The 25,366-nt window shown below is 41.9% G+C and overlaps 1 protein-coding gene across 5 annotated transcripts in view; it reads left to right on the top strand.

The window, feature by feature from the left end:
* The first annotated feature begins 2,345 nt into the window (after positions 1–2,345).
* TOPBP1 (DNA topoisomerase II binding protein 1) overlaps positions 2,346–25,366 on the top strand; it is a 56,801-nt gene continuing 33,780 nt past the window's right edge. The window contains exons 1-12 of one of the 5 annotated variants that reach the window (XM_066246006.1): positions 2,346–2,585; positions 3,142–3,249; positions 6,341–6,475; positions 9,060–9,203; positions 10,383–10,564; positions 12,073–12,269; positions 13,900–14,079; positions 15,203–15,348; positions 20,125–20,288; positions 20,832–21,079; positions 22,321–22,661; positions 23,767–23,939. In XM_066246006.1, coding sequence (XP_066102103.1) covers positions 3,166–3,249; positions 6,341–6,475; positions 9,060–9,203; positions 10,383–10,564; positions 12,073–12,269; positions 13,900–14,079; positions 15,203–15,348; positions 20,125–20,288; positions 20,832–21,079; positions 22,321–22,661; positions 23,767–23,939 — 1,994 coding nt within the window. In that variant the 5' untranslated portion in view covers positions 2,346–2,585; positions 3,142–3,165. Of the gene's footprint in view, positions 2,586–3,141; positions 3,250–6,340; positions 6,476–6,976; positions 7,142–9,059; positions 9,204–10,382; positions 10,565–12,072; positions 12,270–13,899; positions 14,080–15,187; positions 15,349–20,124; positions 20,289–20,831; positions 21,080–22,320; positions 22,662–23,766; positions 23,940–25,366 lie in introns of those variants that run through there. The other 4 variants (XM_066246005.1, XM_066246007.1, XM_066246009.1 and 1 more) reach the window with 4 other exon arrangements.

The following is a 25,366-nucleotide window of genomic DNA, read 5'->3' as shown; positions in this document are numbered from 1 at the left end:
TGCTCATTAACCACAACCCATACAATCACTTTCACTCCTTTCTAAGGGATTGATGTTCAAGCAAACTTTAATGTGTGTCACAGTTGCCTGGAAGAATTGTGAAACACAGAATGCTGGGACCCACCCCCAGAGTTCCCAACTCTGCAGCCCTGTGGTTGGGCCCAAGAATTTTCATTTCCAACATATTGCCAGGTGATGCTGATATATCTGGTCCAGGTACTACACTAGATGGAGAATCACTGCTCTAGCTAATGCCCAAGACTTGGTACTTCAGGGACAGACCTTCTCTGCCTATGTGGAGACACAGATGGGCGAACTTGTCACCGGGCCTCCTATAGACAAGGTTGACTCTCCTGCTATTCAAATCCAGCTGGCTAAAAGATAAAGAGTGATTTTATTTTCCTTTTCCTCTTCACCAGTGTCATTTATGACTCTCAGTCTCTCAAGAGGCCTCCACTCAGTTCCAGAAGTGTCAGAAATGGACTCTTGCCTTGGTGCTGACCTGCCAGAGATGGGCATGCAGCATGTGACAGGAGCACTGTGGTTGGTCAAGAAGGGTACAGGGTTTCAGGTCAGGATGCCTCTTCCCGAGCTCAGGCACAGCCATTTCCTGAACCTCACTTTCCCCATCTACATAATATGGGACAATGATGCCCAAGGATTGTGGAAGAAAGTAAACAGGAACAGTGCAAGCAGGAGTCATTTATTGAATGTAATGTATCCTCCAAATAGTCATTATTATTACAGCTTCATGACAGATCTACTCCTTAACAATTAATTAACTCTGGCATTTAAAAAAAAACACAACTCCAGTAACTTTATTTTTTAGGGCTTTCCTCACTCTATCCCCAACAACAACATGTCTTTACCTTCGAGTCCCAGTGTTACTGATTCTAACTCACCTTGCTTGAATGTATTCACACACTTAGACCCAAGCTGCTCATTGCCATCTTTAGGCACTAAAAAGAAAAACAATCAAGATACGTGGCATTAAACACTCACATTATTTAATCCAAAACCATGAGCCTTTCAATCTCAAGGATAAGAAACGCTATGTCAGCAATTTGTCATTTGTTATGAACAAGCCAAGATTCTGCAGTTCCATTTTACCTCCTCTTCCCCTGATCTTTGCAATTTAAACCGAAGTTTCCATCCGAAAATCTCCCTTACACTCAGGGAGTTACAGAGAAAGATAAAGATGTACTCACTGAAGGGGAAAAGTGGTGCTGGGGGGGCACTGACAATCTTGACAAAGACCTCTTTGCACTAGGTATGTAGCTCTAGTCATCCTCACATCTTTCTTCCTTACAGCCCTCTTGACTGTGGCAGGCAGTGATTATATTCTTGCTACACTGGAGGGGAAAGAACTGTGTCTGTGTAGTCTGTGGACACACAAGAACATCCAAACCTGTAGAGAATTTTTGTAAAAAAAATTTTGAGCCAAACAGGATACACCTGGAAGTAAGATCTCACTAGACTGAGAGAAATGCTTCTGAGACTAGAGGCTAACAGTTTTCAGTTGCTTTTAAGCATTTGATATTAAGGGGGTGGGGGTGGGGGATATGAGGATGATTACATGCATGTGGGAGAAAGCAAGGCCCAGATCAGACTACAGGATAGTTAAGATTCACACTTCATAAGGAGGAGTCAGAAAAGGAGGGCACTACTGAAAGGGGGCATTTCAAAGGTGTGTCAACCTGGAGGTGCAGAAGCAACTGGCAAGGCTTTCCTAAGTTAAAGATGTCTTTTACAAAAGTTAGCTAGCTGCCTGGGTGGACTACCCATCATGATCTGCCCAGTTAGGAATTTATGATCAGATCACCCTGTGAGTTTACTTTCCATAGAACCCTTTTTCGTGCACAAGTCAGCAACACTTGGCTGACATCTTTACCACTTAACTGTGTGACCTTGGACACATCATTTAACTTTCTAGGCCTCAGCTTTTACATCTGTAAAATGAAAACACCACTATTTGCCTCTTAGAGTTGTTTTGGATGGTAATATATGGATTCTGCCGCGCTGCCAGGCCTACGGCAGGTGTGAAAAATTAATTAGGAACGGCTCTTTTAACCTCGTCTTTATGCTTGATATTTGATGTTTTAGGACCTCCTCTAAGGTACTTCTGGCCCGTGGCCACACCCCCTGAGCCCCGGGTGCTAGGCCACCTCCCTGCAGAGACCAAGACCGCCCTTCAAAACCTTAAACCCCAGGAGGTCCGAGCCGAGTCTTCCCCCGAACCCAACAGCCCACCGCCTGCCGGGTACAGAGCCACCCCGAAGACCCGCCACTACTTTGGACGACTTCACCCTCCTCCAGCAGCGGCAATGATGTCACTTCCGCCGGAAGAGGTGAGCGCGTCCGCGCGGTTGGCGCGAAAGGTGGTTTGGGTCTCGGCAAGTTCCGGGTGTCAAGTTTGTTTCGGAGTGGGGGCGCCGCGGGGTGCGGTGGGTGTGCGCCGGCCTGGCGCCCAACCCCAGCCGCTCTCCTGTGGGCCGCGCGCGCCCCCACTCGCTGCCCCCAAACCCCCTGACTCCACGGGAGTGAGTGAAGCGCGGAGAGAAGACCCGACTCCTTCCCCATCCCAGGTGGGGGTCGCGGCGCCTCCTCCGGCCTTCTGGGCCCTGGCTTCCTGCCCTGGTAACCCGCGGCTGCGACTGTGACTCCGGGGAGGGTGCGGGTGCGGCTGCGGCCGCCGCTGGGCCGCGAGCAGGGCCTTCCCCGGGGAGCCGGGGAGCAGGAGCGGCCGGCCTTTGAGGGGGCACGGCCGTGCTGCCTGGCTTGCACGTTTGTGTTTAAGGCCCGTGGACTGGGGGGTGAGCAAACTTCCAGGGCTCTGGGTTCCTCGCAGAAACGCTCTTTCATGTGCTCTTAAGTTAAATGCAATTGATTGTTCATTGCGAACTTAAGGCCCTGAGCAAAGGCCCTCAGTGTAGTCAATTTAGGGTTGTTGATTTCGTTCTCCGTCTTGCAAGGACTGGTGGTGGTGTATTTTTTCCTTGACATTCCAGCATTTCTTACAAGGTGGATGAATTCATGGACAAGGCCAAACTCCATCCTTAGGCATTCTCGTTTGTGCAGAAAAATAGGTGCTTTAAGCGTTCAACACATTATGCATAATGTGTTTTTTGTTCTTGTTAATAGTTCCCTTATTTTGACAGTTCAAAAATGTCCAGAAATGACAAAGAACCGTTTTTTGTGAAGTTTTTAAAGTCTTCAGACAATTCCGAATGTTTTCATAAAGCTCTTGAGGTAAGAACAGTTGAAAATATCTTGTTTGATGCTTTGAATTTATTTCCTTGGTTTTAGAATTTTTGATTTATTGGGCTTTTATGTCTTGGTAATAGTATTTATTTTCATAATACATAGTTTAACTGTAGTCTTCATTAATATAGGTATATCATTGTTACATAGTTTTGAAATAATGTTAGTATGATATATTTGAGGGCTTTAAATAGGTTATGATATTTCTGTTGAGAGTAGCAGACCTGTTCTTAGAAATTAAGTTGCTTTTTTTCTTTGTTTTATTTTTATTCCTTTTTTCTTTTGTTTTAAGTTTTTTTTTTTAAATAGAGAAACAGAGAGAGGGACAGATAGGGACAGACAGGCAGGAAGGGAGAGAGATGAGAAGCATCAATTCTTTGTTGAGGCACTTTAGTTCATTCATTGCTTTCTCATATGTGCCATGGGGGGGGGGGGCTCCAGCTGAGCCAGTGAACTTGAGCTCAAGCCAGCAACCATTGGGCCATGTCTATGATCCCACGCTCAAGCCAGTGACCTAGGGGTTTCGAACGTCGGTCCTCTGCATCCTGGGTAGTGGTGGGATTCAAATAAACAACCGGTTCTCTGCCCTAATGACTGTTTTAAGTATAAAAAAAAAAAGATATACCAAAAGGTAGTTTATTATTTCATGCATTTAGTACTTTGATATAATAAAAGGTACACAAAACTAGATTATGTTCTAAGAAAGAGTTTTAAAATATTAATGAAAGAATATTAAATAATACCTGACAAAAAGAACAATAAAGCTGTTATTTAAGATATTTCCACATTGCTTCTTTTGTGTGTGTGTGTGTGTGTGTGTGTGTGTGTGTGTGTGTGACAGAGACAGAAAGAAGGGACAGACAGGAAGCGGGAGAGATGAGAAGCCTCAGTTCTTCGTTGCAGCACCTTAGTTGTTCATTGATTACTTTCTCATATGTGCCTTGACGGGGTGGGGTGGGGGTGGGGGTGGCTACAGCAGACCGATGACTCCTTGCTCAAGCCAGCGACCTTGGGTTCATGTGGGTGAGCTGTGCTCAAACCAGATGAGCCCGCACTCAAGCCTGCAACCTAGGGGCCTTGAACCTGGGTTCTCTGCACCCCGGTCCGACACTCTATCCACTGTGCCACTGCCTGGTCATGCTCCACATTGCTTCTTGGTTGGCATCCTTACTTGCAATTTTTTTCACCTATGGACAGATTGAACATTACTACAAGTGCTTAGAATATGCTGTTGCACAGATGAACATTAAAAAGAGTAAGAAATGTAAATTTGTGATTTCCACATTGGGTGGCTGATTATAAGTGCCATTTTAACAACTGTCTCGTGGAACTCAACAAATAATTAGGTATCAGTTCTGCCGAACCAGTGCAAACCGGCCGAGTCCCACCACTTGTCCTAGCCAACACTTTATCCACTGTGCCTCTGCCTGGTCTGGCTTAGGATGCTTTCTTTACTAACCAGAGTAGACCTTTTGTATGGAAAAATTTTGAAATCAGTCCTCTACAAGTCACAGTTCATTTTTTGGCTAAAATATGTTTTATTATGTACAGTGTGATATGAGAGGATCTAGGGGTAGTGTGGAGCCTGGCTGCCCACAGACCCCAACAGCATCCGCATGGCTTAAGAGTTTGTTATAAATGCAGAACCTTGGGCTCCAACTCACACTTACCAATTAGAATCCATATTTTAACAAGACCCTCAGGGTGATTCAAGTTTAAGAAGCTCTGTTGTAGCAGGTTTTTCCCTAAAGTTCACTTATTCAGCAAATAATTAATGAGTGTCAGTGTCTGATAAGTGCTGTTCTAGTACTTGGGATACATCAGTGATCAGAGCAGGTGAAGGTCCCTACTCTCTCATTTTACATTCTTTTCTAGCAGGAGGGAATAGACCTTAATTAGACATGGTAAATGAGTAGACTATAGTATCTGACAGTGTGCTAAGTGCTATGGGAGGATAAAAAAGCAAAACAGGTTGAGAGGTCTTAAAGATGTTTGTTGGGGAAGGAGGGGACCAGAAGGTTATAATTTTAAGTAGAGAGTGTGATCAAGATATCCTTTATTGAGATGATATTTAAGTATACTTGAAGGAGGTGAGATAGTTTGCTTCATGAACATCTGGTGAAGAGGGTTTTACAAAGAGGGAACAACCAGATAGATCCCTGAGGAAGTTCTTGGAGTGTCAGTGCAACAGTAGTATGTCTGTACTGTGGTGAGCAAGGGATGGAGGAAGAATATTAAGGGATGCTTCAGAAAGGAGTAAAGAGGTCATGTAGGGCCTTGTGAGCCATTGTAAGGACTTGGAGCGTCTCTTTCAGTGAAATAGAGTGCTGCTGGAGGGTTTTAATCAGAAGAGTGGCATGATCTGCATTAATCACTTTAAAAGGATCACTCTAAGTATTTATTTAACATAAGGGCTTTTTCAGAAATTGGTTCAGAAAATATTTAAGCACTTACCTGTGTGTCACATAGGATGGCAAACATGATAGATCATGAAACTTTCTTTTATGGGAGATAGACAAAAACTACCAGTACATAATGTCAGTTTTATTTTTCACTAGAACATAGACTGGAGGAAAAGGGTATTTTAGAAAGGTGATTAGGAAAGGCATCTCAGAGGAGGTGGCATTTGAACAGGTCTGATTGAAGTGAGGGATCAAGTCTGGTTAAGCCTGGGAGAAGAATGTTCCAGGCAGTGGGAACAAAAGCAGAACCTCACCTTGTTCCAGTTGTAGCAAGAAAGCAGAAGTGACTAGAACAAAATCAAAACGGGTGAGGTAGAAGGCAAGGGCCAGACTCGGGTCTGTGGGCCATTGTAAGAAATGTGTTTTATTCTGAGTGTGCTTAGGAGCCATTGGAGTTTTTGAGAAGAGAGTGACATGACCTGACTTAGATTGTTAAAAAGATTACTAGCTGTCATATGGAGAATAGATTTAGGACAAAGAAGGGAGAATGAACGACATAGGTGAGAGGCGGTGATAGTGAAAGGCTGGATTTGAGATGGATTTTAAAGATAGTGTTTGTAGGACTTAAGTACAAGTAACGAATTTCAGATGCAATTTTATTTCATTTTTTCTTTCAGTCAATAAAAGAGTTCCAATCAGAAGAATATCTTCAGATTATTACAGAAGAAGAGGCATTGAAGATAAAGGAGAATGATAGATCACTTTATATCTGTGACCCTTTTAGTGGTGGTGTTTTTGATCACCTCAGAAAGGTTTGCTAACTTCTAATGCGTTCCTTCAGCAGTGTGTTTTTTTGGTTTGTTTTTGCTTCAGTGAACATAAGTTCTTTACTCATTATGCATACATGGGAATCCTTTGGGGAGAACAGAATATTTTTAAAGACTAGTTATGTGATAATAAGCTTTTGCTACATGTAATTTTTATATTTCAGGGATTTTAACTTCGCTTAGTGTAAGTAATGAAGCATTTTAGTGATAGAGTTCAACTGCACTTAAACTCAGTGTGATTGCAGGATATTTCAGTGAGAAATATGTATAGTAAAGAGCAGGAAAAGACCTCAACATAATGCTTGGTTACTTACTGTCTTTTCTACGTGCTCTTGCAGGTAGAGTTTTAGTACCTGTACCTTATATATTATACTTACACAGTATACAGTATAGGCTCTGAAAAATTATATGCTAAAAGGAAACATTTTGGTGATGAGTATTGTTGATATGCCAGTGAGCCATCCTATTTCTTTTTGTTGATTCCAGAGTCTACTGACTCATTACTTTTTTGGTGTCTGGACAAGAGAGAAGCATTGAAATAAAAATAAACGGGCTGTAATTCCATCCAGATTACAAAGAAGTGATTCTTGTTTGAAGGAGAAGAAAACATAGAAGAGTAGGTAGATGCAGTATCTGTACAATTCATGGAAGGTCTGTGCCTACTTTTGCCAGAAGCATTGTTGGTCTTACCCTCCTTTTGGAAATAACACTGCTTGTCAGCATCAGTAGCATCAAACACTCAATTTCCTTCTGGCTGACCAAGAAGATAACTAATCTTTTACCCTGTAGATATTTAAATCAGTCATGCTATGATTTTCACAACAGTAGGCTGTTTGGCCTGGCTTGAATGTGCTAATGTTAATTATCAATGAAAGGTCATTTTTTAGTAACCTGCAGTATTTTGAGAGAAGTCTTTGTTGGAAGACTGAGTTGCAGAGAAGGTCTTTAAAACACAAATGTAGAAACTGCCCAGGATTATACATTTTTTGGTGGTATAAGAGGTACTTTAAACTGCTTCGTTGGCTGGATGCTTCATTTGAGAAGTATAGATGTATAGATCCTAATTGTAGCATAAGACTATTACTCATACCCTGCCCCAATCAAGATTGTGTCTGTTTCAGAGATTAAAAAAATTTTTTCTTCTTTTCCAAGTGAGAGGAGGGGAGATAGAGAGACAGACTCCAGCATGCACTCCGATTGGGATCCACCTGGCAAACCCCTGTCAGGGGCCGAAGCTCTGCCCATCTGGGGCCATGCTTATAACTGAGCTACTTTTATCACCTGAGACGGAGGCTTCACAGAGCCATCCTCAGCTCTCAGGGCCAATGCAGTCCAACCAATCAAGCCATGGCTGCAGGAGGGGAAGAGAGAAAGAGAAGCAAGAAGGGGAGGGATGGAGAAACAGATGGTCACTTCTCCTGTGTGCCCTGATGGGGAATTGAACCCAGGTCATCCATCCGCTGGGCTGATGCTCTACCACTGAGCCAACCAGCCAGGGCCCAGAGATTAAAATTTTGATGGCAATTTTGAGTGTATGTGGCCCTTGGAGCTTCTTTTCTTTTCTTTCTTTCTTTCTTTCTTTCTTTCTTTCTTTCTTTCTTTCTTTCTTTCTTTCTTTCTTTCTTTCTCTTTCTTTTTTTTTTGTATTTTTCTGAAGCTGGAAACGGGGAAAGACAGTCAGACAGACTCCCGCATGCGCCCGACCGGGATCCACCAGGCACGCCCACCAGGGGCGACACTCTGCCCAGCAGGGGGCGATGCTCTGCCCCTCCGGGGCGTCGCTTTGCCGCTACCAGAGCCACTCTAGTGCCTGGGGCAGAGGCCAAGGAGCCATCCCCAGCGCCCCGGTCATCTTTGCTCCAATGGAGCCTTGGCTGCTGGAGGGGAAGAGAGAGACAGAGAGGAAGGAGGGGGGGGGGTGGAGAAGCAAATGGGCGCTTCTCCTATGTGCCCTGGCCGGGAATCGAACCCGGGTCCCCTGCACGCCAGGCTGATGCTCTACCGCTGAGCCAACCGGCCAGGGCCTTCTTTCTTTTTTTAAAGTGAGAGGAAAGGAGATGGGGAGACAGACTCCTGCATGTGCCCCCAACAAGGAGGATCCACCCAGCAACACGCATTGGGTGCCAATGCTCAAAACAGCCAAGCTATGCTCAGTGCGTGGGGCTGATGCTTGAAATAATCGAGCCACTGGCTGCAAGAGGGGAAGAGAGAGAGAAAGGGGAAAGGGAGGAGATGATAAGCAGATGGTCACTTCTCACGTGTGCACTGACCAGGGATTGAACTTGGAACATCTGCACGCTGGGTAGACGGAGCCAACCATCCAGAGCCAGCTTATTTTTTTGATAGCCTGCATTGTTTGATTTGCTTTTATGTGTGTGCATGTGTGTGTATTTAACGAGCAGTGTGTCTGAGAAATTATATTTATATAATAGTCTTTAATTTTTTTCTTGTAACAATTTGGGATTTTTCTGCAGTGGTCATTAGCTTCTATAAAGAAGTAGTAAATATTACAAAATGTAATTTTGTAAGACGAGTTCTTGCCTTACTTACTAAACTTTTTTTTTAATAGCTTGGCTGCAGAATTGTTGGTCCTCAAGTAGTCATATTTTGTATGCACCACCAGCGATGTGTCCCAAGAGCTGAACATCCCGTTTACAATATGGTTATGTGTGATGTAACTGTATCTTGTACAAGCCTGGAAAAAGACAAAAGGGTAGGTGATAGGGAATATCAGTATATCTATATTTCCATACTTAATTTTTTACTGTGTAGAACATACTTTGAAAGACCTTATACTTGATGTTTATGACTTATAACAGAGTCAATATACAACACTGTATATCTTTTATTTTTTAATAAATTGAAACAGTGGAATCTCTTTTTTTTTGTATTTTTCTGAAGTGAGGAGTGGGGAGGCAGAGGACAGACTGCTGCATGTGCCTGACCAGGATCCACCCGGCAAGCCCACCAGGGGGCAACGCTCTGCCCATCTGGGGCATTGCCCCACTGAAGCCAGAGCCATTTTTTTAGTGCCTGAGGCAAAGGCCATGGAGCCATCCTCAGTGCCTGGTCCAGCTTTGTTCCAATAGAGCCTTGGCTGCGGGAGGGGAAGAAAGAGTGAGAGAAAGAAGAGGGGGAGGGGTGGAGAAGCAGATGGGTGCTTCTCCTATGTGCCCTGGCTGGAAATTGCACCTGGGACTTCCACACGCCGGGCCGACACTACTGCTGAGCCAACTGGCCAGGGGCAAAACAGAGGAATTTTTTATTGAAAACTGACTAATGGAAGTTTTCTTTTTAGTTTAAAAGAAAACTCAGTATTTTTCTAATATATAGTCAGTGAGTTTACTTTTGAATCACTTTTTTCCACTGCAAATAGTTAATCTTAAAAAAAAAGGAATCTGAGATGTACCTATTATGTTATGTATGTAATTTACATATTTTAAAATATGTATGGTGCCCTGGCCAGGTAACTTTGTTGGTTAGAACCGCATCCTGAAGCGCAGAGGTTGGCGGTTCGATCTCCGGATAGGGCACATACAGAAATAGATGTTCCTGTTTCTCTCCTGCTCTCTCCCTTCCTCTCTAAAATCAGTGAAATCAACATATAAAATATGTGTGGTAACTTAAAGTACATAGTTATAGAAACTACACAGTTTATTAACTTCATGGAGTTGAAAGATAAACATAGGGAAATAATATATAGAGGTAATTATTTTTAAAATATATAATTTATATTTACTTTCAAAAAGTAATTTAAATATTTAACTTTATGGTAGTGAGAAACATTTGTGTATTCAAACTTACAACAAAATATTTATGGGGTATAGTATAAAAAGATAGAGGAGAGGTTGTTTGCTTCAATATTAATAATATGTTTTTTTCTGGACTACAGGAAGAAGTTCATAAATACGTACAAATGATGGGTGGGCGTGTTTACAGAGACCTGAATGTTTCAGTAACTCACCTTGTTGCTGGAGAAGTTGGTAGCAAGAAATATTTAGTTGCTGCAAATCTAAAGAAACCTATTTTGCTTCCTTCTTGGATAACAACGCTTTGGGAGAAGTCACAAAAGGAGTACGAAAGACATTTAGATATTTTCTAGATTTGAAAAAGTGATATGTTCAGTCATTTTGGGTTATGGTGGGTTTTCATAGGGGAAGTTTTATAGTATCCTCTTTGGATTTGTCATTTAGGGACAAAAATGGGGTCATTATTCTTTTCCCCAATGAAAACAAGATCAGAATTGAGCAGCTGTGTTTAGGGTAGAATTTGATAGAATGGGCTATGGATTTAGCATTAGCTACATGTAAGAAATGCTTTGATAATGAAATTATTGTCAGCAGTAAATGTTTGTGAAATAGTTGGGAAAATCAGTATGGCAGCTTATCCTTCAGTAGTGTGCCCATATGTTAACATGGAGAGCAAATTAGCCATTTTGGCAGGTTTTCTTGTTTGTTTGTTTTTCCAAGTGAGAGGAGGGGAGATAGACTCCTGCATGTGCGGTGACTGGGATTCACCTGGCAACCCCGTCTGGGGCCAATGCTCTGCCCATCTGGGGGCATGCTCTTAACCAAGCTATTTTTTTAGTGCCTGAGGCAGAGGGTCCATGGAGCCATCTTCAACACCCAGGGCCAATGCACTCAAACCAATTGAGCCAATTGAGCTGCAAGAGGGGAAGGAGCGAGTTGAAGGGAATGTAGGGAAGTAGATGGTTGCTTCTCCTGTGTGCCTTGACCAGGAATCAAACCTGGGACATCCACACGCCAGGCTGATGCTCTATCACTGAGCCAACCGGCCAGGGCACCATTTTGGCAGTTGTATTCCCTCCTGAAGTGGGTATAGGTGCAATCATTCAATAACCGTAGAGCCCATTTTATGCTCCTGGCCTGAGGTAGGTAGTAGGTATACGTAGTGAACAAAACTAGATAACATCTCTGTCCTCATGGAACTGAGAGCCTATTTCAAGGGATGGAATTGAGTTTCCCCTAAAATTAGAATAACAACCCTAAGTCTGGGTACCCTTGTTTGAATTAAATAGGGATTTCCCAGTCTTCTTTCAACACCATCCAGCACATCCAAATCATGTCTCCACGTTGGCACCCTCATTCCCACCCTGCCTATTTCATCAGCATGTCTGCCTACCACGACAACAGAAGAAAGACTGATATTTTTGTTGGTTTTTACCCCAAATCATTGCTTATTATTTTGTGGTATAATGAAAGGATTCAAATTCTGTTTTTCTAGTAGGCAACCAAAGTAGAGATTCAGACTTAAAATTTTGGAAAATATACCACTTTGATTAGCTTGGCCTTAGAGTTAATGAAATGCTTTCCCTTAAAACAGTTTTAAGAGACTCTGTCTGAAACATTACTTCTTCTTAGAGACATGGTGCCAGCTAGATGAGCAGTCAGTGTAATTCTGAGCGTGTCTGTGAGTGCCCCTTTTCTTAAAAGTAATTAGTCTTTAAAAATTTGAACAGTATTAGTTATATTGTTTGCCATTATTCTTCTGGTAAATTTTAAACTACCTGATTTAATATTAATATATTCATTGTTTTCTTTTGTATCATTTGTTTTCCCCAGAAAAATAACTAGATATACTGATATAAGCATGGAAGACTTCAAGTGTCCTATTTTTCTTGGTTGTATAATCTGTGTGACTGGCTTGTGTGGCGCAGAGAGGAAGGTAGTTCAGCAGCTCACAGTTCAGCATGGAGGTCGATACATGGGCCAGCTGAAAATGAATGAATGTACGCACCTCATAGTACAAGAACCAAAAGGTAAATCTGGATTTCCCAAATGGACAAATGCAAATTTTTCTCTACTTTTTAACATTTTAAGATTTTTTTACAGAATAGTTTTTGCTTCTAACATCATAAATCTAGTATATTTTTTCCCTGAAATCTTACAAAGATAGTTTGAGGCACAATAATTAGTAACCTAGTGTTTATCCAGCTCATTCAGTAAATACAAAACAAAAAATTTTAAGTCCCCTACATAGTTACCAAATACTTAAGAGGACAAGAAATTTGGATGGATAACAAGAAAGCTAGTAGACATAGCTAATGCTAAATTACATTTCTTTCTAAAAGCATGTTAAAGGCTTGGCTTGTTTTTAATGGAATGAATCAGCTCTACTGAATTAACTACAAGTTTTAACTTGAAGATACACTTTGCAGAATATATCACCAATGAGAAAAATTTCTTAAAGTTGCTATTAAGTTTGGTGTCCTGTAAATTTTATGTCTATTCTGGAGAATATTTTTTACCAGTGCCCTTGAAATATCTACAAGTTGATGAGAGAAAATTTTGTTAATGTTTTTATTATATCTGTACAATGTTTTATTCAGCTACCTAGATAAGAAAATTAGAAAAATATTGTTAAAATTAATGCATATTGTACTTTAGTCAGAATTTTGGGGATGGCCAATTATGGTACTATAATTATAAGTAGAGTTGATAAATGCTATTGATATTTTCTGATTCTGAAGACAGATCATTTCCTGCCTCAAGAATGCAAAAACAAAAATTTTAATGTTGTTTATTACATATTGACCTCAATTTCTCTACAATACTGTTTTACTGTTTCAAAATACATTGTGTTAAAATATATTTAAGGCAATAAAAGGATATATTTAATATATAATTTATCTATCTGCAAATCTATCCTGGACTTCAAGTAGAATCTGATCAGAGGAGTAGTCTACTCAAAACTGGTATTTTTTTTATTGGAAACATTTGCAGTTTTCACAGTTGTTTTATGTAGACTTATTAAATGATGTAATTCTCTGAGTTATCCTTATGTTACAAATAAAGAAACTGGTTTAAAGAAAGTAAGTGATGGAGGCTACACTCAAAGGAAGTCTTAATATTATTTCAGTCATCTTACAGTTGCCTCTGTCTCCATATAATTTTGAAAGGGATATACCCCCTTGCATAGCATATGTACTTATTTAAAGGTAAGAGTACTACTGGTAACTTTAATTTTGTCTCAGGTGGGGGATTTGTTTGTTTTGAGAGAGAGAGACAGGAACATGGAGCTGCTCCTGTATGTGCCCTGACCGGGAAGTCGAACCCAGCAACCTCTGAGCTCCAGGACGACTCTCCAGTTGACCAAACTATCTGGCCAAGGCTTCATTTTCATTGATTTTTAGAGAGACAGAGGAAGGGGCGGGGGAAAGGAAGCTTTTGTTGTTCCACTCAGTTGTGCATTTTTTTGGTTGCTTTCCATATGTGCCCTGACCAAGGATCAAACCTGCAAACTTGTTGTTTCGAGACAATACTCTTAACCTACTGAGGTAACCAGCCAGGGCCTCAGGTGGGTTTTTTAATAATGTATCATAAATTTGAATGTTTCTTCCAAGACAGAGTTTAATGGTTGGCATTTCTCTCTCTTACTGAACATGATAGGTCAAAAATATGAATGTGCCAAGCGATGGAATGTGCACTGTGTGACCACACAATGGTTTTTTGACAGTATTGAAAAAGGTTTTTGTCAGGATGAATCCATTTACAAGACAGAGCCTAGAGCAGAAACAAACACTTTGCCGGATACTTCAACTCCTGCTGGCCAGGTCAACAGACTTGATAGTAAGTTTCATTGGGATTAAAGTAAATAATCAGTTTTCTGTGTAAGAATTGATTTGTTAATAGGATCAGGGAGATATAGTAGGGAATTCCATCATTTTTTGTTCTGCTTTCAAGCATAATTGTATAATCAAATTGAGTAAAAAAGTAGTCCAGAACTCCTGATATTTTTTATAATGAATGCATACTTTCTTTCATACCCTGATATAATGCAGATAATTAAAGGAACTAAGAAAACTAACAGATAAAGACTTAAAATAAAAACTTATTTTTTAAAAAACTTGACTGATATGTAAATACTTTTGGTATATTTCCTTTTTTATCAGTTTGCTGCAGTTATCTATATTCATATAAAAAATTTTTTTTTTTTTGTATTTTTCTAAAGCTGGAAACGGGGAGAGACAGTCAGACAGACTCCCGCAGGCGGCCAACCGGGATCCACCCGGCACACCCAGGGGGCGACGCTCTGCCCACCAGGGGGCGATGCTCTGCCCCTCCAGGGCGTCGCTCTGTTGCAACCAGAGCCACTCTAGCGCCTGGGGCAGAGGCCAAGGAGCCATCCCCAGCGCCCAGGCCATCTTTGCTCCAATGGAGCCTCGGCTGCGGGAGGGGAAGAGAGAGACAGAGAGGAAGGAGAGGGGGAGGGGTGGAGAAGCAGATGGGCGCTTCTCCTGTGTGCCCTGGCTGGGAATCAAACCCAGGACTTCTGCACACCAGGCCGACGCTCTACCACTGAGCCAACCGGCCAGGGCTATATTCATATACTATTTTGTGGATAACATGTTGGCTGTTTAGCAAATGTTTATAAACTGTTTTTTAAATGTAAGCTTCCTGGATTACATTTAAAGCCAGCAACTTCAGATTTTTAAAAGCAAGCCACTGTTAATATATTTAATATTTTGTAAATATATTAAATATATTTTATTTAAATAAAATATGAATCTTAGTTTTATTTTCCCTTTTTCTACTTTGCCACCAAGATTTTAGTAAAAATACTTGAATCTTGACTTTGGAGGTTGTTCATAGCCTTGTGTGTATAAGAAAACTTAATTTATAGGAAAACATCATATTTTATCTTCATAAAATGTATACGTCTTTGTTTAATATGTAGGTCGTACTCTTTCAGATGTCAGCCATATTTCTAACATCAGTGCAAGTTGCGTAAATGAATCGGTATACAATTCCATCCTTAATAGCAAAGTGGAGCCTACACTCGAAAATCTGGATGTCAGTGCATTTCAGGCACCTGAAGATTTACTAGATGGTTGCCGGGTATGTCTTTATTGTGTAATAATTGCAGCAAGTGACAATGTATATCAGTACTTCCTACTCTGACTTTGAAGATCCTTAAAAGTTGGGCTTGCTTCTGATCTCCATAAACCCGCTGTCTAAGAAGATGAACTTACTAGACCTTGTCCATCCTCTGGCTATCAGGGTACCTCTGCCTGGGATATACCTTCATCTGTCATTCCCTGCAAAGTCCATATCAGTTTTCAACTCTTCTCTGGACCCTTTAACTACATTAAACTTCCTACCTACAGGGGTCCTTGGGTTACGACATAGTTCCGTTCCTACAACAGTGACGTAACCCAAATTTTGGTGTAAATCAAAATAAACCCTAGCTCAGTGGTCAGCAAACTCATTAGTCAACAGAGCCAAATATCAATAGTACAACGATTGAAATTTCTTTTGAGCCTGACCAGGTGGTGGTGCGGTGGATAGAACATCGGACTGGGACGTGGAGGACCCAGGTTTGAGACCTCAAAGTCGCCAGCTTGAGCGCGGGCTCATCTGGTTTGCGCAAGGCTCACCAGCTTGAGCCCAAGGTTGCTGGCTCGAGCAGGGGGTCACTTGGTCTGCTGGAGCCCCCCAGTCAGGGCATATGTGAGAAAGCAATCAGGGAACAACTGAGGTGCTGCAATGAAGAATTGATTCTTCTCATCTCTCTCCTTTCCTGTCTATCTCTATCTGTCCCTCTCTCTGATGCTCTCTGTCACTGTCACACACACAAAAAAATTTCTTTTGAGAGCCAAATTTTTTTTTTTTTTTTAATTTTTAGAGAGGAGAGAGAGTGAGAGAGAGAAGGGGGAGGGAGGAGCAGGAAGCATCAACTTCCATATGTGCCTTGACCAGGCAAGCCCAGGGTTTTGAACCGGCGACCTCAGCATTTCCAGGTCAACGCTTTATCCACTGCGCCACCACAGGTCAGGCAAGAGCCAAATTTTTTAAACTTAAACTATATAGGTAGGTACATTCCTTATTGAGGTAGCGCCTGCACATGGTATTTTGTGGAAGAGCCACACTCAAGGGGCCAAAGAGCCATGTGTGGCTAACGGCCGCCGTTTGCTGACAAGTTGCCCTAGCTTAAGTCACTTACCTATCCTAACATGATTGTAAAATCATAATCTAGAATATTAAAACACAACTAAGCCACAGAAAAATGAAAAGGACATAAATATACTGTACTGTACACTGTACTGTGTATTCTGCACGCAACTAAACTATGTAGTTTGTCCGCGTAGTCCGTAAGTACAATGCTGATGACATAAGCCAAAACTCATCTCAATTATTTTAAGTTTTTATGGGAGTGACCATTGTAAACTCAAAATGTTATATGTCAAAACTGTTATAACCTGCCTGAATAGGTGGTGGCGCAGTGGATAGAGCATTGGACTGGGATGCAGAGGACTCAGGTTTGAGACCCCGAGGTTGCCAGCTTGAGCGTGGGCTCATCTGGTTTGAGCAAAGCTCACCAGCTTGGACCCAAGGTCGCTGGCTTGAGCAAGTGGTTACTTGGTCTGCTGAAGGCTCACAGTCAAGGTACATATGAGAAAGCAATCAATGAACAACTAAGATGTCGCAAGGAAAAACTGATGATTGATGCTTCTCATCTCTCTCCATTCCTGTCTGTCTGTCCTTACTATCCCTCTCTTTGACTCGCTCTCAGTAAAAAATAACAAAAAAAGTTGTAACCTGAGGACCTCTATAATGTATTTTGAGATCACTTAGTTTCTGAACCACTTACTGGATTTTTTTTTTTTTTGGACCACTTACTGGATTTTTAAGTGTTTGTAATATGCTAAACACTTTGCAGTCTTTTTATTTATATTATTAATATGTATGTAATCTCATTAATTCCCACATATAATTCTAAAATGGATATTATCCTGAGCTTGAGACTTAGAGGATTAAAATTCTTGTTCAGAGTCACAGACCTTAAGTTACTAGCCATCTACTCCAGATTCTGTATTTTTAATCATTAGACCCACTGCTTAGTTTAATATCTCTTGGGATGTTTAATTTTTTTAGTGTACGACTATATTGTAAGTGCCTTCGTGGAAATAGCATACGCTGTATATCGCTTAGAGCTGAATACTTAATATATTCCTACTTATAGAATGAATAGGCTGTGCATTAATTCTCAAAGAGTAGCAAAGATTTAATCCTGTTTTATTATTAAGAAAGGAAATGGGTCAAATCACCTTACCCTTCTATACTTTTAATTAAAACTTATCAACTTAGTGGTAGAACAGAAAATGTATAATCTTTTATCGTAGACTATCCTAATTCTGGATATGACTGACTTGTTTGCTTATAGAAAGTGTATATTTCTGATTTTTGTTAAAATACTAGTAATGGGCCCTGGCCGGTTGCCTCAGCGGTAGAGCGTCGGCCTGACGTGCAGGGGACCCGGGTTCGATTCCCGGCCAGGGCACACAGGAGAAGCGCCCATTTGCTTCTCCACCCCCCCTCCTTCCTCTCTGTCTCTCTCTTCCCCTCCCGCAGCCAAGGCTCCATTGGAGCAAGGATGGCCCGGGCGCTGGGGATGGCTCCTTGGCCTCTGCCCCAGGCGCTAGAGTGGCTCTAGGTCGTGGCAGAGCGACGCCCCGGAGGGGCAGAGCATCGCCCCTGGTGGGCAGAGCGTGGCCCCTGGTGGGCGTGCCGGGTGGATCCCGGTCGGGCACATGCGGGAGTCTGTCTGACTGTCTCTCCCCGTTTCCAGCTTCAGAAAAATACAAAAAAAAATACTAGTAATGGAGGTTAGTTTGGGATATAAGTGCAGTTAGGAATAGATTTCTCATTCTTAAGAAACTTTTAAAAGACATGTAAATTAGGCCCTGGCCGGATGGTTCAGTGGTAGAGCGTCGGCCTGGCGTGCAGGGGACCCGGGTTCGATTCCCGGCCAGTGCACATGGGAGAAGCGCCCATTTGCTTCTCCACCCCACCCCCCTCCTTCCTCTCTGTCTCTCTCTTCCCCTCCTGCAGCCAAGGCTCCATTGGAGCAAAGATGGCCCGGGTGCTGGGGATGGCTCCTTGGCCTCTGCCCCAGGCGCTAGAGTGGCTCTGGTCGCGACGGAGCGACGCCCTGGAGGGGCAGAGCATGGCCCCCTGGTGGGCAGAGCGTGGCCCCTGGTGGGCGTGCCTGGTGGATCCCGGTCAGGCGCATGCGGGAGTCTGTCTGACTGTCTCTCCCTGTTTCTGGCTTCAGAAAAATACAGAAAAAAAATAAAAAAATAAAAAACAAATTAAAAAAAATAAAAGACATGTAAATTAGAGATGAAAAAGATGTTTGTATTGATTAAATTGGTTTAAATACAGTGTGTCCGTAAAGTCATGGTGCACTTTTGACCAGTCACAGGAAAGCAACAAAAGACGATAGAAATGTGAAATCTGCACCAAATAAAAGGAAAACTCTCCCAGTTTCATACCTATTCAGTGCAGTTCAATGTGGGCTCATGCACAGATTTTTTAGGGCTCCTTAGGTAGCTATCCCATATAGCCTCTACAGACTCGTCACTGACTGATGGCCTACCAGAACGGGGTTTCTCCACCAAACTGCCGGTTTCCTTCAACTGCTTATCCCACCGAGTAATATTATTCCTATGTGGTGGCGCTTCGTTATAAACCCACCGATATTCACGTTGCACTTTTGGTCACGAATTTGAATTTAGCGAGCCACAGAACACTGAACTTTCCTTTGTACCATCCACATCTTGACTGGCATGGCCATGGGCTGCTCCGCTGTATAAACAGTGTTACATCATCATCTGCGCATGCGCACATGCTGCCACATCATCGTACAGAAACTAGGAGGGTTTTCCTTTTATTTGGTGCAGATTTCACATTTCTATTGTCTTTTGTTGCTTTCCTGTGACCGGTCAAAAGTGCACCATAACTTTACGGACACACTGTATATAGTTAAAAATAAATTATTGTATAAGTATTATCCACAAAGCAGTGCTCATTTCTTGACTTAAATTTTCTTGTTAAATAAACTCTGAAAAAGAGATCTTGATTTATAGGTAAGGAAATTGGTTTAAATAGCCTAAGTAACTTGCCACTGAACCAAAATTTAAGCCTAGGTTTTCTGAATTCAGACATTTAACTCGCTTGTTTCTGTAACTATTTTAAAATTTACAAGTAGTAAGATCTTTAAGAAGCTGTCTGTGTTTTAAAAATATTACTGTGTACCAATATTCAGAAGATAATTGAATTTTGGCTTTTATGTAAAGCATCAAAATAATTATCAAGTATCTACTGTGAAGGAAAATAATGCTATGGAATAATGAAGTGATAAAACTCAAAATTTCAAAATTGTTTAAGAAATCCAAGTTTCAAAATATAGTCCTCAATATATATTAAATGTACAAAACATTGTCTTATTTACACACAGTAGATTTTGATACATATTTTTAATAAATGTGTTACTTGAGAGAAATAAACATCATGCAATATTGTAAAGCAGTGACTTTCAAACCGTGTGCTGCCATAATTTTTTAAGCATGCAATACTTGACTATATATTTTATCAGGGGCACTGACCTCTTTTCCCTTAGACTGTAAAATAAAATAAAAATGACAGTGGCGAACACAACAGCCGTCTCATGTGAATAAATCAAAATTGTACCTGGTGTTTGTTTTTTTGTTGGATTGGCAAAAAATATATTTTTGTGTGTGCCACAGAATGTTAGTAATTAGTTTATGTGTGCCATGAGAAGACAAAGGTTGAAAATGATTGATCTAAAGTAAATATTTTCTTTCTTGGCAGATATACCTTTGCGGTTTTAGTGGCAGAAAACTGGATAAATTGAGAAGGCTCATTAACAGTGGAGGTGGAGTTCGTTTTAACCAGCTCAATGAAGACGTGACTCATGTGATTGTAGGAGATTATGACGATGAATTGAAGCAGTTTTGGGATAAATCAGTCCACAGGTTTTATCTGGTTTTTTTGTTTTGTTTTGTTTTTGTATTTTTCTGAAGCTGGAAACGGGGAGGCAGTCAGACAGACTCCCACATGCACCTGACCCAGATCCACCCGGCATGCCCACCAGGGGCCGATGCTGTGCCCATCTGGGGTGCCGCTCTGTTGCAACCAGAGCCATTCTAGTGCCTGAGGCAAAGGCCATAGAGCCATCCTCAGCGCCCAGGCCAACTTTTCTCCAATGGAGCCTTGGCTGCGGGAGGGGAAGAGAGAGACAGAGAGGAAGGAGAGGGGGAGGGGTGGAGAAGCAGATGGGTGCTTCTCTTGTGTGCCCTGGCTGGGAATCGAACCTGGGACTCCTGCACGCCAGGCCGACGCTTTACCACTGAGCCAACCGGCCAGGGCCGGTTTTTATCCGTTTTTAATGCAAAGCAATTTCTATTTATAATAATTTTTCTTAAAATTGCATGTTTGTGTAATTTTGGAAACTGCATGGCAAGGGGGATGATGCTCTTTATAATTTAAACTAATATATAACTGTGCTATTTTCGTAGGCCTCATGTAGTGGGAGCAAAATGGCTACTAGAGTGTTTTAGTAAAGGTTATATGCTTCCTGAAGAGCCGTATATCCATGCTAGTTACCAGCCGGTGGAAATTCAAGTTTCAGATCAACCTGAAAGTAAAACAGCCCTTTTAAAAAAGAACAGCAGCTTCTCCAAGAAAGACTATGTTCCTGTTGAAAAGCATGAACAAGCCGATGAAGATCTGCTCTCTCAATATGTAAATAATAATTCAACAGTAGGTAAGAAATAGTTGATTAGTGTTTATAGTCATTAAGAACTATATATTTTAGGCCTGACCAGGTGGTGGCACAATGTATAAAGCATTGACCTGGGATGCTGAGGACCCAGGTTTGAAACCCTGAGGTTGCCTGCTTGAGTGCAGGCTTGCCGGCTTGAGCATAGAATCATAAACATGACCCCATGGTGCCTGGATTGAGCCCAAAGGTTGCTGGCTTGAAACCCAAGGTCGCTGGCTTGAGTCCAAGGTCACTGGCTTGAGCAAGGGGTCACTTGCTCCACTGGAACACCACCCCCACTCCCTCCCTGTCAAGGCACATATAAGAAAGCAATCAATGAATAACTAAGGTGCTACAACTATGAGTTGGTGCCTCTTTTCTCTCTCTCTTCCTGTCTGTCTGTTCATCTCTGTCCCTCCCTCTACCTCCCCTTCCCCGCCTTGCAAAAAAAAAAAAAAAAAATTTAATAGTATTCATTCATATGTAATTTCTGCCAGGGTTTTTAGATTTTAAGTTAAACTATCTCTTTGCTTAAAGTTTTATGTTTGTTACATTCTCTAAGTGGGCAAAGCTAAGAGGTTCTGAAACCTCTGACACCACTCTTCTCTCTTCAACTCAGGGGCTCCACCTTGATCTGTTTTATATCTGGTATCAGTTGGTTTGTGTAAGTTTGTAACAATGTGAACTTTTTTTTTTTTTAAGAGAAGGGAATATAGAATGATAGACTCCTGCATGCACCCCAACCTGGTCCACCTGGCAGCCCCATTTGAGGCCAGTGCTCAAATCAGCAGGGCTATCCTCAGTACCTGGGACTGCCGCTTGAACCAGTCAAGCCCCTGGCTGCAGGAGGGGAAGAATGAAGGGGGAGAAGGGTGGGAGAGAAGCAGAGGGTTACTTCTCATGTGTGCCCTGACTGAGGATCAAACCCGGGACGTTTGCACACTGGGACTGGGGATCAAACCTGGGACATCTGCACCCCGGGCCAATGCTCTACCCACTGAGCAAACCAGCCAGGGCCTGTGTTGTCCCTTCTAATGGAATACGGTAATATTAATAACATTTTGGTAAGCCAGAAGATAGGGTGGGTTTGTATCCTTTGTGCCTTATGTACTTATTAAATCCTCAGTTTGTAAGAGAAGTCACAGTCCTCAGGCTCCATGCTACCTTAATATCCTTGCTAGGAAATAAACTTCAACTATATAAGATGAATTATCTGTTAGAAAACATTTCTTTTTCTCTTCCAGTTGAAGCTGCAAAATCTAAAGCTGGCGTTTTTAATGATACCACTCATGTTGAGCCTTTTGATGATTCTACTCATATTTCTCTGCAAGAAGAAAACCAATCTGTCAGTCACTGCCTCCCTGAATCTTCTACAATTACTGAAGAAGGTTTATTTAGCCAGAAGAGTTTCCTTGTTTTGGGTTTTAATCATGAAAATGAATCTTGCATTGTAACTGCCATAAGAGAAAATGCTGGAAAAATTGTATCCCTTCAGAGCAGAATGGTTGCTGATTATGCTGTGGTTCCTCTGCTGGGGTCTGACATAGAAGCCACGGTGGGAGAAGTTGTTACAAACACATGGCTGGTAAGAAATACTGTAGCAGTTGAAGGATATCTGAATGCCAAGGGCGTTAATGTTTATTTCTTAGGCAGTTCAATGTAAGTATATTGGTGTTTGGGTAGGGGCAGTATCTGGATTTTGCTTTTAGCACAGGGAATTCTAAAATATAAAAATGTTCCAACTCCTTGGTCCTAATCCTAGTAGAGTAGAGGTTATTATTCTCCAGGGGCCAAAGCAGCAACATTTCTTGTTAGGAAGTTACTCTAGGTCATCTCATAAAATTATATCTTCCTATTTTCTCACAAAGCATGACATGCACTTTTGTGTTACTCCATCTTGTTGGCTTATCACTGGTAATTTCACCTTTGATTTTTTTTTTAACTTTCTGAGAATTAAGAGAAAAAAATTATAAACTAACATCAAAAGAAATTCAATTTGAAGCAGTATTCAATAATTTCAGTAAGTTTGATTTTAATATCCTTAATATTTTATAATGTAATATTTAATATAAAGAATTGATATCTATAACATATTACAATTTGAAATGTATTGAGCATAGGCATATACAAGTTTGTATTAAAGTAGAATTGCTTTTCATCTAAACTAAAATTACTGCTACTGTAACTGAACCAGGGTTGACCACTGGTTGGTTATTTCAGGTTATTGTTTTCAGGTTATGTTATTGTTTCTCTTTTTTTTTGTTTGTTTGTTTTTGTTTGTGGGTTTTTTTGTATTTTTCTGAAGCTGGAAACGAGGAGAGACAGTCAGACAGACTCCCGTATGCGCCCGACCGGGATCCACCCGGCCCGCCCACCAGGGGCGACGCTCTGCCCACCAGGGGGCAATGCTCTGCCCCTCCGGGGCGTCGCTCTGCCGTGACCAGAGCCACTCTAGCGCCTGGGGCAGAGGCCAAGGAGCCATCCCCAGCACCCGGGCCATCTTTGCTCCAATGGAGCCTTGGCTGCGGGAGGGGAAGAGAGAGACAGAGAGGAAGAAGGGGGGGGTGGAGAAGCAAATGGGCACTTATATGTGCCCTGGCCGGGAATCAAACCCGGGTCCCCCGCATGCCAGGCCGACGCTCTACCGCTGAGCCAACCAGCCAGGGCCCTTGTTTCTCTTGTTTTTAAAGGTGACTTGTGTAGACTGTCAGACTTTAATTGATCCAAAGTTAAGTCCTCTCTTCAAGCCAGTCCCAGTGATGGAAGGAATGACTCCGTTAGAGGATTGTGTTATTTCATTCAGCCAGTATACCGGAGCAGAAAAAGATTCATTGACATTCTTAGCAAACTTCCTTGGAGCAAGGTATGTAATGTTTTTAGTGTACCTGCTGTCTTAATGTACTTTTGTTTTGACTTATTGGAGAGCATTCCAATTAGAATTTGACTGGGTGTCTTTAAAATATTTATGGATAGTGCGAGTGTACCTATGTGGTGGCTCAAAGGGAGAGGGGGACATGCTACCAGACGGACGCCTGACCTACCAGGAAAGGGACTATTTAAACCTGATACGTGCGCTGTCGTTGAATACTGCTTATCTAAACATTTTCTTCCATGTGCTGATGTTTGATGATTATTTTTTATTATATATGCATTTTGCCTCTGGTTTTCAGCCAGAAATGCAAATATTAAGTGGGAATAATTAATATATACTTTGGAAGAAAGAAAATAAATTTAAATTTGCTTCCAAATTCAGCTTAACCCTAAGTGAACACTAGATAGTGGCTGATTTAAAAGGAAGTAGAAACATATCCGTAAGTGTAAATGAATCATGAATAAGAGAAATAACAAATTTTTTTAAAGACTTTATTCATTTTATTTTAATTTTTTTTTTAACAGAGAGAGAGAGTCAGAGAGAGGGATAGACAGGGACAGACAGATAGGAACGGAGAGATGAGAAGCATCAATCATTAGTTTCTCATTGCTCATTACGACACCTTAGTTTAGGGGTCTCAAACTCGCGGCCTGCGGGTCGCATGCGGCCCGCCGAACAATTTTGTGCGGCCCGCAGACTAATCCACGGGCTTACTTAATTTTATCCAAAATATTTTGAACTTCGTGGATTAGTCTGCGGGCCGCACAAAATTGTTCGGCGGGCCACATGCCGCGAGTTTGAGACCCCTGCCTTAGTTGTTCATTGATTGCTTTCTCATATGTGCCTTGACTGCTGGCCTTCAGCAGACTGAGTAACCGCTTTCTGGAGCCAGCAACCTTGGGTCCAAGCTGGTGAGCTTTTGCTCAAACCAAAGGAGCCCGTGCTCAAGCTGGCGACCTCGGGGTCTCGAACCTGGGTCTTCTGCATCCCAGACCGACACTATCCACTGTGCCACCACCTGGTCAGGCTGGAATAACAAATTGATATTTTTCTTTCTCCCTCTCTTCCCTGCTTCCCCTCTCTCCCTCCCTCTTCCTCCTCCCCTCCCACTTCCTCTCTCTCTAAAATTATTATTATTATAATTATTATTTTTTTAGCGAGAGCAGGAGACAGGCAGGGAGAGAGATGAGAAGTATCAACTCGTAATTGTGGCACTTCAGTTGTTCATTGATTGCTTCTTATATGAGCCAGTGACCCCTAGCTCAAGCCAGCAACCTTGGGCTTAAGCAAATGATCTTTGGCTTCAAGCCAGTAACCATGGAGTTATGTCTATGATCCCACACTCAAGTGAGCAACCCTGTGCTCAAGATGGCGAGTCCACGCTCAAGTTGGATGAGCCTGCTCTCAAGCTGGTGACC

This window comes from Saccopteryx bilineata, chromosome 10, assembly GCF_036850765.1.
Source record: "Saccopteryx bilineata isolate mSacBil1 chromosome 10, mSacBil1_pri_phased_curated, whole genome shotgun sequence".
Classification (NCBI taxonomy): domain Eukaryota; kingdom Metazoa; phylum Chordata; class Mammalia; order Chiroptera; family Emballonuridae; genus Saccopteryx; species Saccopteryx bilineata.
The sequence above is the reverse complement of the archived record's forward strand: the minus strand, read 5'-3'. Positions and strand labels throughout refer to the sequence as shown.